Source organism: Rhodnius prolixus, unplaced genomic scaffold (assembly GCF_049639745.1).
Source record: "Rhodnius prolixus isolate KJV_2025 unplaced genomic scaffold, Rpr scaffold_12, whole genome shotgun sequence".
Taxonomy (NCBI): Eukaryota; Metazoa; Arthropoda; class Insecta; order Hemiptera; family Reduviidae; genus Rhodnius; species Rhodnius prolixus.
The window spans coordinates 17,572,626-17,586,018 of NW_027411635.1; the positions used below are offsets into that span (position 1 = coordinate 17,572,626).

The 13,393-nt window shown below is 35.1% G+C and overlaps 1 protein-coding gene across 3 annotated transcripts in view; it reads left to right on the forward strand.

Annotated features, from left to right (window-relative positions):
- toy (paired box 6 protein twin of eyeless) overlaps positions 1 to 13,393 on the forward strand; it is a 135,188-nt gene that overhangs the window by 97,873 nt on the left and 23,922 nt on the right. For all 3 annotated transcript variants that reach the window (XM_074143245.1, XM_074143247.1, XM_074143246.1), the window contains 2 exons: positions 6,044 to 6,193; positions 9,798 to 9,880. In XM_074143245.1, the coding sequence (XP_073999346.1) occupies positions 6,044 to 6,193; positions 9,798 to 9,880 (233 nt within the window). The remainder of the gene's footprint in view (positions 1 to 6,043; positions 6,194 to 9,797; positions 9,881 to 13,393) is intronic.

A 13,393-nucleotide genomic window follows, 5' to 3' on the forward strand; every position in this document is an offset into this window, starting at 1 on the left:
TGGATATAGGAGTGTACCAGGGATAATGGATGCAGTTTCCGTGGAGTGAGTCAATGATTAGTGCGTCCGAGGAGAGTCTGACGCGAGTCTGACGAAATTTGTTCTGTGTTCGCCTGGAGTTTCTTGATGTTACTACTACAAGTCCAGGCTCCAGGCATAGAGTAACATCGGCCTGATGACTCACTTTGTAAAGGAGGAGTTTGTTAGGCCCAGTCAGTTTCGAGTCACGTGAGAGTAAAGGAAATAGTAGTCTTGTAGACCAGTTTACCGGAATTCACTTTGTCCTGAACGTTTGTAGCGAAAGTGAGTTAGTTGTCCAAAATTAAGCCGCTTTACAGTAAGTGAAATAGAAAATTTTATTACTTTCCCTTATTCAACGAACGAAAAATTGAAAAAAAAGCACCAATTTTCAGTTTAGCTATCAATATGGCTCTGAAATTGCATCAAAAAGAAAATACCACTTTACTAAATCTCTTTTCATTTAGTTTTCCACAGTTTAACTTGAAACCCTACACCAGAAAATTTACTTTTTGGGAGGTTTTTCAAGGAACTTCTGGAAAAACCATACTCAGCTTTTCTCTACCAACGCACTAGCATACCAATTTTTATATATCCGACCTTATAGCCGCCTCCTAAAAGTCGGTCATGACAAAGTATTACATCCATTCATCGTTCGTTGTTCATTATTTCTTCTTACTTGGCCCAGGTGGCTTTTTCCTCATTCTTAAAATCTAAACAAACAAGACTACTAATAGGTGCCTTAACTCAAAAAAATTGGCGTACGCTTTTTAATCTAATTTACTATCTAAAAGTAATTTGGGTGTTCTATTTTTTGTTACTGTTTGTTTCCAATTAGGGAATGATGTCACCGAGGTTGGCTATGTAAAATAACAGCAATAGATTTCGATTTAGGATAATAGAGAATGATTTTTGGTGAATATCGAGGTGCGGTCATCAATAGAAACAACTTTTTGGCTTTATACCAACGTTTCGGTAATTTTTACTACCTTCTTCAGGGTCTGTATAAAAGGAATATTACACTAATATAGAGATAAAATTGAAAACCAAAAAAATAAAAAATATTTCTAAAACATAAAATTAAATAGATAGATAAATATAATTTGGAAAGACTTAAATTATAAAAAAGTTTGTGAAGTTTAATGTAGAGCTACAGACCCTGAAGAAGGTAGTAAAATTTACCGAAACGTTGGTATAAAGTCAAAAAGTTGTATTTATTGATGACTGCACCTCGATATTCCCCAAAAAATCATCCATCAACAACGGTCGAGAAAAAACCAATACCATCATAATAGAGAATATTGTTTTATTTATAAAGAGTTAATCCAATTCCATATTTCTGAAAAGTAATAAAAAGACTATTCAAGGGAAACGTTGCATATTTTTAAATTGTCAGTGAGCCTGTGGTACCCATGACCCAGAGTTCTGTTGTCGCATACTCTAGTTGGAGCAACCGCTCTTAGTCCTTTCTAATTGGACAGGAGTCCCCCGAAAAAAAGCTTCCAGGCAAATTTTGAAGATATCAGTTTCAAGTAAAACTAACTACGCTGCTTACTTTAATTCCTGATGAAACCCACATTGAATCCATTGTCATTTCAACGAAAAAAGAAAATTAAAGAGGTTGAAAGGGAATTGAAATTGAAAATGGAGTAGCAAGATATAGTTGCCTGGCCAGTCGCATCCAACTCAACAGCGCCACAGTGCCAGCTCGAATTAGAAAAATAAACGAAAAATGATGAATTGTGGCTGTGGGGGGGGATAAAGAATAGATTGAGACAGACTCAGCTCAGGGTACGTCTCAGTATGAAACGCTAAGGTACAGGAAATAACAATAGAAATCAACGGGCAAAAACAGCAAGAAGCTCGGCCCAATAAATGCCCCCCTCTTCATCCCCCGTGCTAGTGCGATAAACTGGGGAGACGAGAGTTATCAATTTCTGTGCAATCCAAGGAGTAGTCCAACGGAGCGTGATGGCAAGAAGTAACGGTCGGTGGCGCGGGGATGAGTGGAGTTATTACTTTGTTGTGCCTTCTTTGAGAGGGTCGCTGTCTAATTTAGCAAAGCCCCAGCCAACAATACGATGTGAAATAAAAAAAAAAAATGAAAAATAAAAAAAATAATCACACTCACATTCACAAAAGGCAGAGCTACTTTTGCTTGATTTTTGCTCTCGCTATCTGCAGCTCAATTTAGAATCACTGGGGAGGTTTGCCTACCTGCAATTTCTGCTCCACTCCCTCTATCTTAAATTTTTAAAACACAACTCGCATTTTTATTCTACCAGAATATCACTCTGATATATACCCACACTAGCTCACTGGGTCTCCCACATTCATTTTACCCAGAAATCCCCGGGGGAAATGATTCCAATATTGATTTGTTAGATTAATATATTATAAATGCTGCGAGCATTTCAAGAGAAATACAATACATACGAATCAGAGCTTCATAGGAGCGCACATCTTGCTGAAACGGCTTGGAATTATATTTAATTTATCTTAATAATATTTTTAATAAGATGCATCCGCATCTTGGGCGTCTGGGACATTACACATATTCAGTGCATTGTGGTCCCACAAGACCTAGTCTTAGGGTTACCATACGTCCCGGTTTGGCCGGGACTGTCCCGATTTTAAGCACTTGTCCCAGTGTCCCAGCAGGTTGTTAAATGTGTCCCGGTTTTTAAAGGTAAAAAAAAAGATTTAATATAAAGAAATCGTTTGCTCGAGTGTAACGTTGGTGCCTTATTATTTTGTAAAACTAATCTAAATTTGAAATGTAGTAAATTTTATGATTTAATTAGAAATGACGAAAACTTTCTAAAAAAAGTACAATCTTCTGAAAAATACTCTTGTACAAGTAAATAATATACAATATTACTACTATTAATATGTAAGTGCATTTTATTATATTTTTATATTTAATACCTACATTTTTTGTGATTTTTTACGATATACGTTTAGTTTTGTGACACTCAATAATATTAATAATTTGTAATAGCAAAATTACGCCGGTTTGGCGTAAAAAATATATGGTAACCCTACCTAGTCTAAAAAAAAAGCCCCAACCAGAATTCGAATACACAATCTCCACATGGGACACCAGTGCAATGAATTTTCGCTACAGATTGGCACTTTCCGTTATAACTATGTAGTTCTCTGCAATTGTTATTCCTTTCTATGAAGGCTGAGGTGACCTTACCACTGCTCCTAATGAAAACTATCGCCTACACCAGCGTTTCCCAACCTTAATTTTGGCTCGCCTACCTCTTGGTAGTACATCATCTAGCAGCTTTATAGGAAATTTAATACTCTTTCGTTTGGAATAAGCAGATTTGTTGTAGGATAAAGGATTGAAAAGTTACGGCCGTTTTTATGGCGAAAAACGCGAATATCGACGGAAAAGTTAAAAATGCAAATATCTTGGACACTATTGAGAATCGGGCCAAAGTGAATAGAATATTTTTTGTTGCATTTGAGCTGCTGAATCACCTCCCGAAGTTTCTACCACTCCTCCGTATACACCCTGTATTTGTGCCCAAATCTTCTAAATTAAACATTCAACTACCTGTTAAGTACCAATTAAATTTAATGTTACTTGGATAGAGCTTACTCATTACAATCAAGTCTCTTTAAGCAGATTTTTACATAGTTATCAATTATCATTTGTGTTTTCGGGTTTTGGGAAAATACTCCATGAAAGACAATTTAAATCCTGTTAAATGTACTGTTATATTTTCTCGTATATCTCGAGACAGACCAACCTTATTACTGTACATATTAACAACTTTACTGTATAATATTATTAATTAAAATAATTTTTATGTATTATTGGTAAAAACGTTTCTATGATTTAATTTTTTATGTCCACCATTATTGATTATTTTTCGCGTACCCCAGGTTGGGGAAAAAAATAGAAATAGGCCTTTTACTTAAAAACTAGTAATGTTTTCCTTTTCTAGATACGGCAAGGTAGTATCAGGATGGTTTACAGCTAAGAGTGGATGGTGAGAGATTCGCACATAGGGCCTAGTAATGTTTTAAATAAAGAACCTTTCATTGTAGGCATAATAAGCACGCTGGATAGAAGGCAAGTTACAACACTTAGGCCTGGAAGGCTAGGTAGAGTTTTTGGTCCTGTGTCAGTCACTGTAGAGGAGGTAATTTCGTCTTGACAGCTCGTCCAGATCCGCTATCTTACAGACAGTAGCCCCCATTTCACTGGCCGCCTGCCAGACAATGCTCTCTACCCTACAGTTTTATACTGTATATATATTTTTCTTTTTTGTTTTGTTTATTTCTATTGTAAACAAACAATTTTTTTTTTGTTATTTCTTTTTTGAAAAGATAGAGCGCGGTACCTTTCATCCATAGGAATATAGATCTTAGCCTACCCAGCTGCATCTCCCAACTCGAATGCTGCATCTTCCTCTATCGAATGAAGTAGAAATCAGTAGCTGGATATTAAAATTATTATATTCTATTGCCTGCCTCTTTTTTTATACTATTATATTAATTTAAGAGGCCTCTTAATCATTCAAACAGACTTACCTGCTGATAGGCGCATAACTTAGCTGCGGTTGGGATATAAGGTGTAAGAAGATACTGTATAATATTTTCTTTTCTTCAAAAAATAATCCAGTTCAACAAGACCTGCAAAGCTCATATGTATTGTGGTACTGGGTTCGATTCCCGTTGTCTAGGCCTTGGATTTTATTTAATGGTTAAATGAGAAATAGTAAGGTACGTTTGCTAGTCGCCTCCGTCCACGACACCTAGTAAATAGTAGTTGGACGTTAAGTCCCGCCTGAAAAAATAGGCGAATAATCCAGTTCAACATCATCCCTCAGCACCAGAAAGTCAAGAAAATATTTAACATAATTACACACATCATAAATTGAATGAACCATTCTCTTTCAATGAGCACCTTCTGGCTCTTAAATCCAACTCAAACACCTTCCCCGGAGAGGACAACATCCACTACCCTATGTTGTCCAATCTGTCAGAAAACGGCAAGAAAGCTATGTTGAGAATACTTAATGATGTTTGGATACAAGAGAAGCGTATAGAGGAATGGAGTAATCAGATAGTGGTGCCGCTTCTAAAACTTAACAAAGATCCTACACATCCTGATTCTTACCATCCCATTGCCTTGTCATCTTGTGTTGGTAAGACTTTTGAGCGCCTCATTAAAGCTAGACTAGGGTGTTGGATAGAATCAAATAGCAAAATCCCACAATTTCTAAATGGCTTTAGGAAAAAGCGCAGCACTCTTGATGCGATTTCCTGCTTTGTATCAGACATTCAAAACTGCTACTCCGAAAACAAGTACATGCTGGTAGCGAATGTGGATTTAACTAACGCCTACAATAATGTTTGTATTTCTGTACTTGTGGATAAAATGAATGAAATGGGCGTTCCAGCAAGAATCACCAAACATATCTATCTTCTCCTCACCTCCCGATCACTCAAAATCCGACATTAGTAACTGCTAATAAATGCTTCTTTTTTAAAGGATTTTGGAGTTTTAATCAGTATTTTTTTTTAAAAAAAAAAAAAAGGCCCAACATTAGCCTATTATGAGGCCCTAGGCATTTTATCCATCCGGGTTCCCCACAAGAAACAGACCATACACACCCAAAAAAAATTAACTCAAATAAATTTGAAAATATAAACAAATGAAAAATGTTTCCGTGGTAGATAAAATAATAATAAAAATGTAAATGCTAATTTTGATTGTGGTACTGGGTTCGATTCCCGTTGTCTAGGCCTTGGATTTTATTTAATGGTTAAATGAGACATAGTAAAGTACGTTTGCTAGTCGCCTCCGTCCACGACACCTAGTAAATGGTAGTTGGACGTTAAGCCCCGCCTGAAAAAATAGGCGATTACTTTTTTTGATTATTGTTTAAAAAAAAAGAAGTATTTAGGAGAACCTTTATAAAATTATGCGCATAATTCTCAACAAATCTTTTAACTTTTAGTTGTAAGGATAAAAACCATAAATTTCTTTCTGTTCATCCAGGTGAAATGAGCCAGGAAACCGGATCTGATATCAATTCGGAACACAATTCTTCGGCTGATGAAGACTCCCAACTTAGATTAAGGTTGAAAAGGAAGCTACAAAGGAATAGAACATCATTTACTAATGAGCAAATAGATTCATTAGAAAAAGGTTAGTGTACTAATTTAAATTAATGTTTCATATTATTTTGGTGTCTAGAAGGAAACTGCTTATTTCAGTCACAATTTTTTTTGTCAAGCTTAGAGGCTAGGTCATCTTCAGGAGCTTATACTTATTAACAAGTTATTTAAATTTTTAGCATTAAAGGTTTGTGTATGGGTACGGTGGTCTGAAGTGTTGCCAAAAAATGAATCAACAAAATTTTGACTGAAATTGGCAAGCTTTTGGTTTCTATAATAGTTTTTTTATCAATCTGGCGGTTTACTGTAATATTTACCTAGTTTGACGGCAATAAAACGCTGTTGTCTCTTTAAAAACTAATGTTCTCTCTTAAAAAAAAGTTATAAAATTAATATGGCTAATATTAACATAAATTCAGAAAGATTCGGAATTGGTACTAACATGACTTTTTCTAACTACATTATTATAATTCTAATTATAACCAATATTGTACTCATACTGAATTTGAAGGTGATTAGTTATTTAAGTAGAATGGTTTTCGGCGTCCCGGTATTAGAAGTGTTGGCGTCCGAACTACTACGACCTACATGGTTAATGGATTTGTTTGGGACAGCGCTGTAGGTCCAGGACTCCTGACTGTAACCAGATCCTTTGACTTGCACCGCCGCAAGGCAAGGTTGGGTTGAGACAGCTCCACTAAGATGAGCTCTGAACTAGAAAAAAAAAAAAAATAGAAAAAGGTAGGGGGATTACCTTAAATCGATACCCTCTTTTCAACGTCTACACAATCCATCCATATTGCCGGCTAGAATTACCAAACTCAGGTACCTTAAGGAGATATCTTTTTAAATATTTCTATTTTTAAGGAGCCCTACCTAAAATATTAGACACCCACAGTACTATTATACTGGGCCAAACTAGACAACTTGTTTTCTATTATGGTAAGAATGTAAAAAGGAGGCCGACAACTAGTCTCATCTCGCTGTCTATTAAGACTCAATTTGAAAGACTCTAATTTCCAAAATATCGGGACTCAAACGACTTTCTATTATCACAATTCTCGAGGTTCTAACTTATATTTTTTCTTGAAACGTGAAATTAAAAGACATATTGTTATTTACATTTTAAACTCTTTAGAACCATGCGTTACATTAAAAGAGCACTTTAAAGTTAAGTCTAACATCATATCTCTTAAAACTGATTTTCAAAAAGAAAATAATTGCATTTATCTGTCTGGCCACACAATTTTTGAATTTGAAGAAATTAAAAATGAAATGAACACAATAAAAATGAAGCTTTAGCTGCAATGAACATTTCAATCAGTTAGGCAAAGTGCGTATGTCGCAGGAATGCGAAATAATTGTTTTATTATTTATTATTTATTTACTTTATTTTATAAATTATCATTACTTTATTAAAACACCAAGATATTGAGAGTTCCATTGTTACTAACCGTGACATAATAAAATGGGAGAACCTAAACAATCCTGCAAAAAATTGCATAGAACTAAGTGACACATTATTATGCAATATCACTGAAAATAATAAATAATTATGTAAAAATTTCTAACCAGATTCATAAATAGAATTAAACAATGTACTTAAGGGGAACTGGTACGTCACGCATTTTTTGGAGCATTGTTTTAATACTGATCTAATACATAACATCGAAGGAAAACTAAAATTTAGCATTTCGAAGATATATGAGATTTTTTAAGTTCGAAATTTGCGACTTTTACAATAATATTTGAACGCCATTCTTTACTTCGCCATTCGGACAAGATTTTGTATTTTATAAAATCAGTTAAAGATTCATAAATTTGCAATAAAATCTGGTAAAAAAACACGTAATCGCTTCGTATAATGTACTACAAAATACCTACAATCTGGTCGATCTTTTTGACAGTTGCTAGTAAGAAAGTCGGCCAGGAACATGATAAATAAGAGGAGAGAATGGTCTCTTGTGAGGACAGATGAGGTAGGATGCTGCGATCTGGAAGGAAAACAACAACATCTCTGTACAAATATCGTTCCCCACGTTGCACAATTCATGACCAATTATCTTATTTGCACAATCTTTCTGCACTAAAAAGCCACTAATGTTCAGAATTTTTTTTTTTTTTTAAATTTTATTCAATTTTTGGAAATCGCTGTTTATATTTAAGGGGAAGAATCCGGGGTATAAAACGCTCATTTGATTTTTTAAAGGTCCCCTAATGTTTTATAAAATTTAGTTGGCTTTCAAGTAAAGTAATGCCTATTTTTTCAGGCCGACTTTACGTCCAACTACCAAATTAACATAGGTGTAGCGGACGGAGGCGATTAACAAACATACTTTACTATTAAATTTTTCATATTAACCATTAAATAAAATCCAAGGCCTAGACAGGGAATCGAACCCAGTACCACAATACATATTAGCTTCGCAGGACTCGCCTCTAACCGCTCGGCTACCGTGGCGCCTTAGTTGGCTTTCATTTTATGTAGATTCTCTATTAGGAAATGACACTCTTAATGGTAACGTGTGATCTCCTTAACTTTCCCAGAGCCAGTAACGAATGCTAACACCTGATTTGGGGAAGTAGCGAATCTTTAGATGTTCAGAGAACGGTAAGGGTAATCAGTCAATTATTGCCAATATCTGTCTGATATTGACAAGCTTCTTTGTGCCAGTAATTCTCAACTTGCAGGTTACGCTATTCAGAAACATGGAACGCATTCTTATTATAAAATTAGTGAAATTTTAAACATCATTTATTTAATAGAATCACTTAGTGCTTTCAGTATTGCTAAATTTGTCTAGCAACAAACTAAATTAACCATCGGTCTTGCAGGTTTTCCTTGAGTTGGCGATATCTTCAGAAGATAAAACATTTTGTTCTTCATCTAGGAAAAGTAAAGTAAAGTAATTGCCTAATTTTTCAGGCGGACTTTACGTCCAACTACCAAATTAGGGTGTCGTGGACGGAGGTTGACTAGCAAACATACTTTACTGTAAATTTCTTTTATTAACCATTAAATAAAATCCAAGGCCTAGTCCGAGGGAATCGAACCTAGTACCACAAAACTTCTTAGCTTTGCAAGCCTCACTTCTAACCACTCGGCTACCGTTATGAAATTTGATATATCTATTAATGCCAACAGAGAACGCGACAATTAAGTTTTAGTCAAAATCGGTGAACTGGATTTCCCAAATTTTGGGTGGGGGAGAGATTCTCTGAAAAATTACTCCAAATATTTACTTTAAATTTATGAAACTTAATTATAAGTTAGGAAATATTTACTTGAAGGTCTTCCGAGTGCTAAAACATACTTACCAAAATTTACTGTTTGAAGAACATCTGTCAATGGAAAGTATTACTTTTTTGACTATTCATTTTTAAATTTTCTGGAAGTCTAATACAATTTTTTCCTAAAGTTTGTATTTATAATCCAATTATTTAGATCCATAACAGTTATTCGAATAATATACTAGATTAATCCATTTTTTGGGGTAGTCCTGAGAAGGATTAGGGTAAAAGAAGTTAGAAATTTGAAAACTGTAGTTAGAAAAAGTCGTCTGTCTGTTCATAATAGAAGATTGTTGCATACGTTACTGCTGTTGATTGAATATTTTTATTTATTTATTTTCCAGAATTTGAGAGGACACATTATCCGGACGTGTTTGCTCGTGAACGGTTAGCGGAGAAAATAGGTTTACCAGAAGCTCGAATACAGGTTGGTACCACATTTTGCATGTCCTCTTTTTAGAAATAAGAGTTTATCTCCTTTTTTTTCTTTTTTCATTTGGCTTTCTAGCGAGGTAGTTTTCCTCTCTAAATGTGTTTTCTTCCGATTTTTCATCGAACTGCCACACATGTAACAGGCGTTTTAAAGAGATAGAGGTTGGTTAAAAGAAGAGGTAACCTCTTAACGTTATAATAAACATAGTGTTACCATTAATATTTTACCTTATTCAAAACAATTGTGTACGAATTGTTGGAATTCGAAAGATAGTTTAGTAAAGAAGTTAGTTTGAAAAGCTGTTAGGTGATGGGAGTTGGCAGCTGTTATGTCGGTATGAGACAGGACGGGTCCATGCACAAGTGGAATATTACAGTAAATGGAAGGGACTTATTGTGGGAGAAGTAGAGTTTAGCAATGGCCGTTGCTAGAACAGACTAGCGAGTTGCACGGGTAGAGTCTGCCACGGCTTGCAAGATAGCGAATGTTGAAAACGCATGTACTCTCAACCCCACCAGGCTGTGGTATTGATCTAGTCTTCCGCACACACACACTGTTACCATCCATGGACTCCGCTGTCTTGTCTCCTTAGACTATATACACCAAACAGTTCAAAGAAAGGTTTTTACGTATTATCTTAATTTGTAATCAAAATAAACTATTGACAAATTAAAGTTGCCCAGCAATTGCTAGATAATATCAACGATTGTAACTATCACACATAGTTACTTTCCATCAGAGAGATCTTTATTGTGATAGCCATTTCTGTGGCCATTGAGACCAGCTTCCAGCGCTCTTATCTTGAGGATGCTTTATAAATCTGTACTGTTTTATTTGGTCACCCCTTTCCTGAGCAAATTTAGTAGCAAATTGAGAAAAACCAACTCCTAGTAATAATCACAATAGAAAATTTACGTGCTACTCACAATGTATCTTTTATAAAGTCAGGTTTTGTTAGGACGTAAATTACAAAAAGAAGTATGTTCAGCAATGGCCAGAGGAGGTCTTGATTTAATAAAAATTTTGTTTTGGTGCTCTATATTTCGGAAACCAGGTGCTCTTCATCAAAAGCTTCTGGAAAACGATAACAGAATTTCTATTTACAGAAACATCAATAATATTTAAATATTTGAAGTAATTAGAGATAATTCTTGTTGAATTTTAGTCAGGTGTTCAAGCTTACTTTACACAGAAAAACCCCCTCAGAGCAAAATTTGGGGGGGGGGGAAAATAAAGTGGTAGAAAGTAACATTTTACTTAAAAACGTTAGATCCATTTTGGAAAAATTCATTCAAAAAATAAGTAAGACATGACATTAATAGAACAAAAATAATGAGCATTTAAAAATAATATGCTAGTCGGCAAAGGATTAGTTCAGCGGTTAGCGCCCTGAATTTCGATGCGGTAATGATGGGTTCGAATCCAGCTGCCAGTACTTTGGTTTGCCCCTTTTTTAAGAGCTACTTATGCAATATGTGCGGTCTGCAATAAGATAACACTGTCTTGAGACCGGGTAGTGATGACCTTAAATTTTTATTTAACTCGCCTCAAAATAAAAAAATAAAAGGATAAGACAGAAATTATACTAGACTATGCTTGAAAGAGTGCAAGTATGCAAAAAAAATGATATCTGTATTAAGATATGCACCAATCTGTTAGGTATTCTTCTCAACAATCAATCTCTAAACCACTTGAAGCGTATAATCTGATTGCAACAGGCAACAGAAAAATTGTAGCCACCCATATTCAAATTATAATTCGTAATATCGAATCTATTTGGGTTGAAAACCACTAGAGATTTAATAGACACATCTGTCACCTTCTAGTTGCTATAGAAACTATACTAGACTCTCTACATGGATGCTATTATAACAAACTCAATTGAGAAATACTATACTCCCACATATGCTATAAATACAATTTCAAAAAATAGAAAAGCGACAGAAAGTGTAAATTTAATTTACAGTTCGCAGTTCTACGCAGTAGAAACAAGAATAAGGACTCGGTCAAAAACAGCCCAAAACCAGAAATAGTGTATTGAATGATTTTTTTAGCTCGTTTTTTTGTTTTAATTTGTGATTTTGTCGCAATTAGGGGAACTTATTTAATACTGTTAAAGTTATTACAAGTGATAGATCCGTAATATTACATTAAAATGGTAACTTAGTTTTGGTAGCAACAGTAACTACAGCATTACCACTGAGAATTGAAACCTTTAAAATAGAATTTAGTTTTAGTAATAGTATTTCTTAAGATTAAGGCAATTATTATTAATGTGATGGATTTAGAAATGCCAACTTTTTTTTAAAAGTAACATTTCTTAAAGTGAAAAAAACCTATTCGTCTTTCTTTTCATGTTGAGGACTCTTTCTAAAGAAAGCATTGCCTTGCTAAGAACCTAATCTAAACTTGCTCATCAAAATTTAAGACTTTTTTTTTAAATAGAAATATTTTCATTTACTTTTAAAGTAAAACAAAACTTATGCCCAGTGCCTTGCTAAAGTGAACACCAATATGGAAATAACCCTTTTTATTATCTTAAAAAAGATAAAATAAAATAATACTTACCTAGTAACTGAAAGCAATAAAACGATTATCATTCCAAGCAGGATGCACTTGAATCCGTTTCATGCTATATATGAAATCAAACGTATTATTAAGCGTTTCCTCCCAAATTTTGGAGCTCAATTACACTTCTAGCGATGGTTCAGGTTTTCAAGATGCAATAAAAATTTTGCGTAATTTTGGTAACAGGCAGTGAAATAAGCAAAATAATAAAACAAATCTGCTGTGAACAATTTCACGGATCTTTTTCGTACCGTGGTTTACTAACTTTTAAGTAGTTCGTTCACTTAAATATTATAAAAGTTCACTTAAAGGAAGTTAGAGGCACTACTTGTCAGCTGATTTTCTTCAAATTAGGAATTTAGTATATAGTTACTTTTTTAACTTAGTACTTAATTTAGTATTTAGATTACTTTAGATTAGATTAGATTAAATTAGGGCGGCCTCAAGGCCTACGCCACTGCGACCCCTTTGGATCTATTGTGGCTCCCCGACTTTAGAGCTCACCCTCCAGACCCGTCCGTTTAATTAGACTCTTAATTCTGGAGAGTGAACTCCTGGGTAAAGCTCTCCGGCCTTGGTTTTTCCTCCCCGAGAAGTAACATCCTTAGCCATACAAGCCCCTCACACTGACACAACACGTGCAGTGCAGTTTCCTCTTCTTCCTGGCAGAACCTACAAAGGCTGTCATCTGCCAGGCCCATGCGATGCATGTGTTTTCTGAGTCTGCAGTGGCCAGTTAATAAGCCTACAATTATCCTTATAGCCCCCCCGGCCTTGACGGATTAATTCTGCAGTCAGCCTCGGCGAATAGCCTCTGATGAACTCCTTCGCCTGTCTCTGTCCAGTGGTGGCGAGCCACCACTCCTGAGACCTACTCTGCACCCACAAATTAATGGCCACAGTCTTGACACACTTCGGGTACCCCAAAACAGGGCTCCG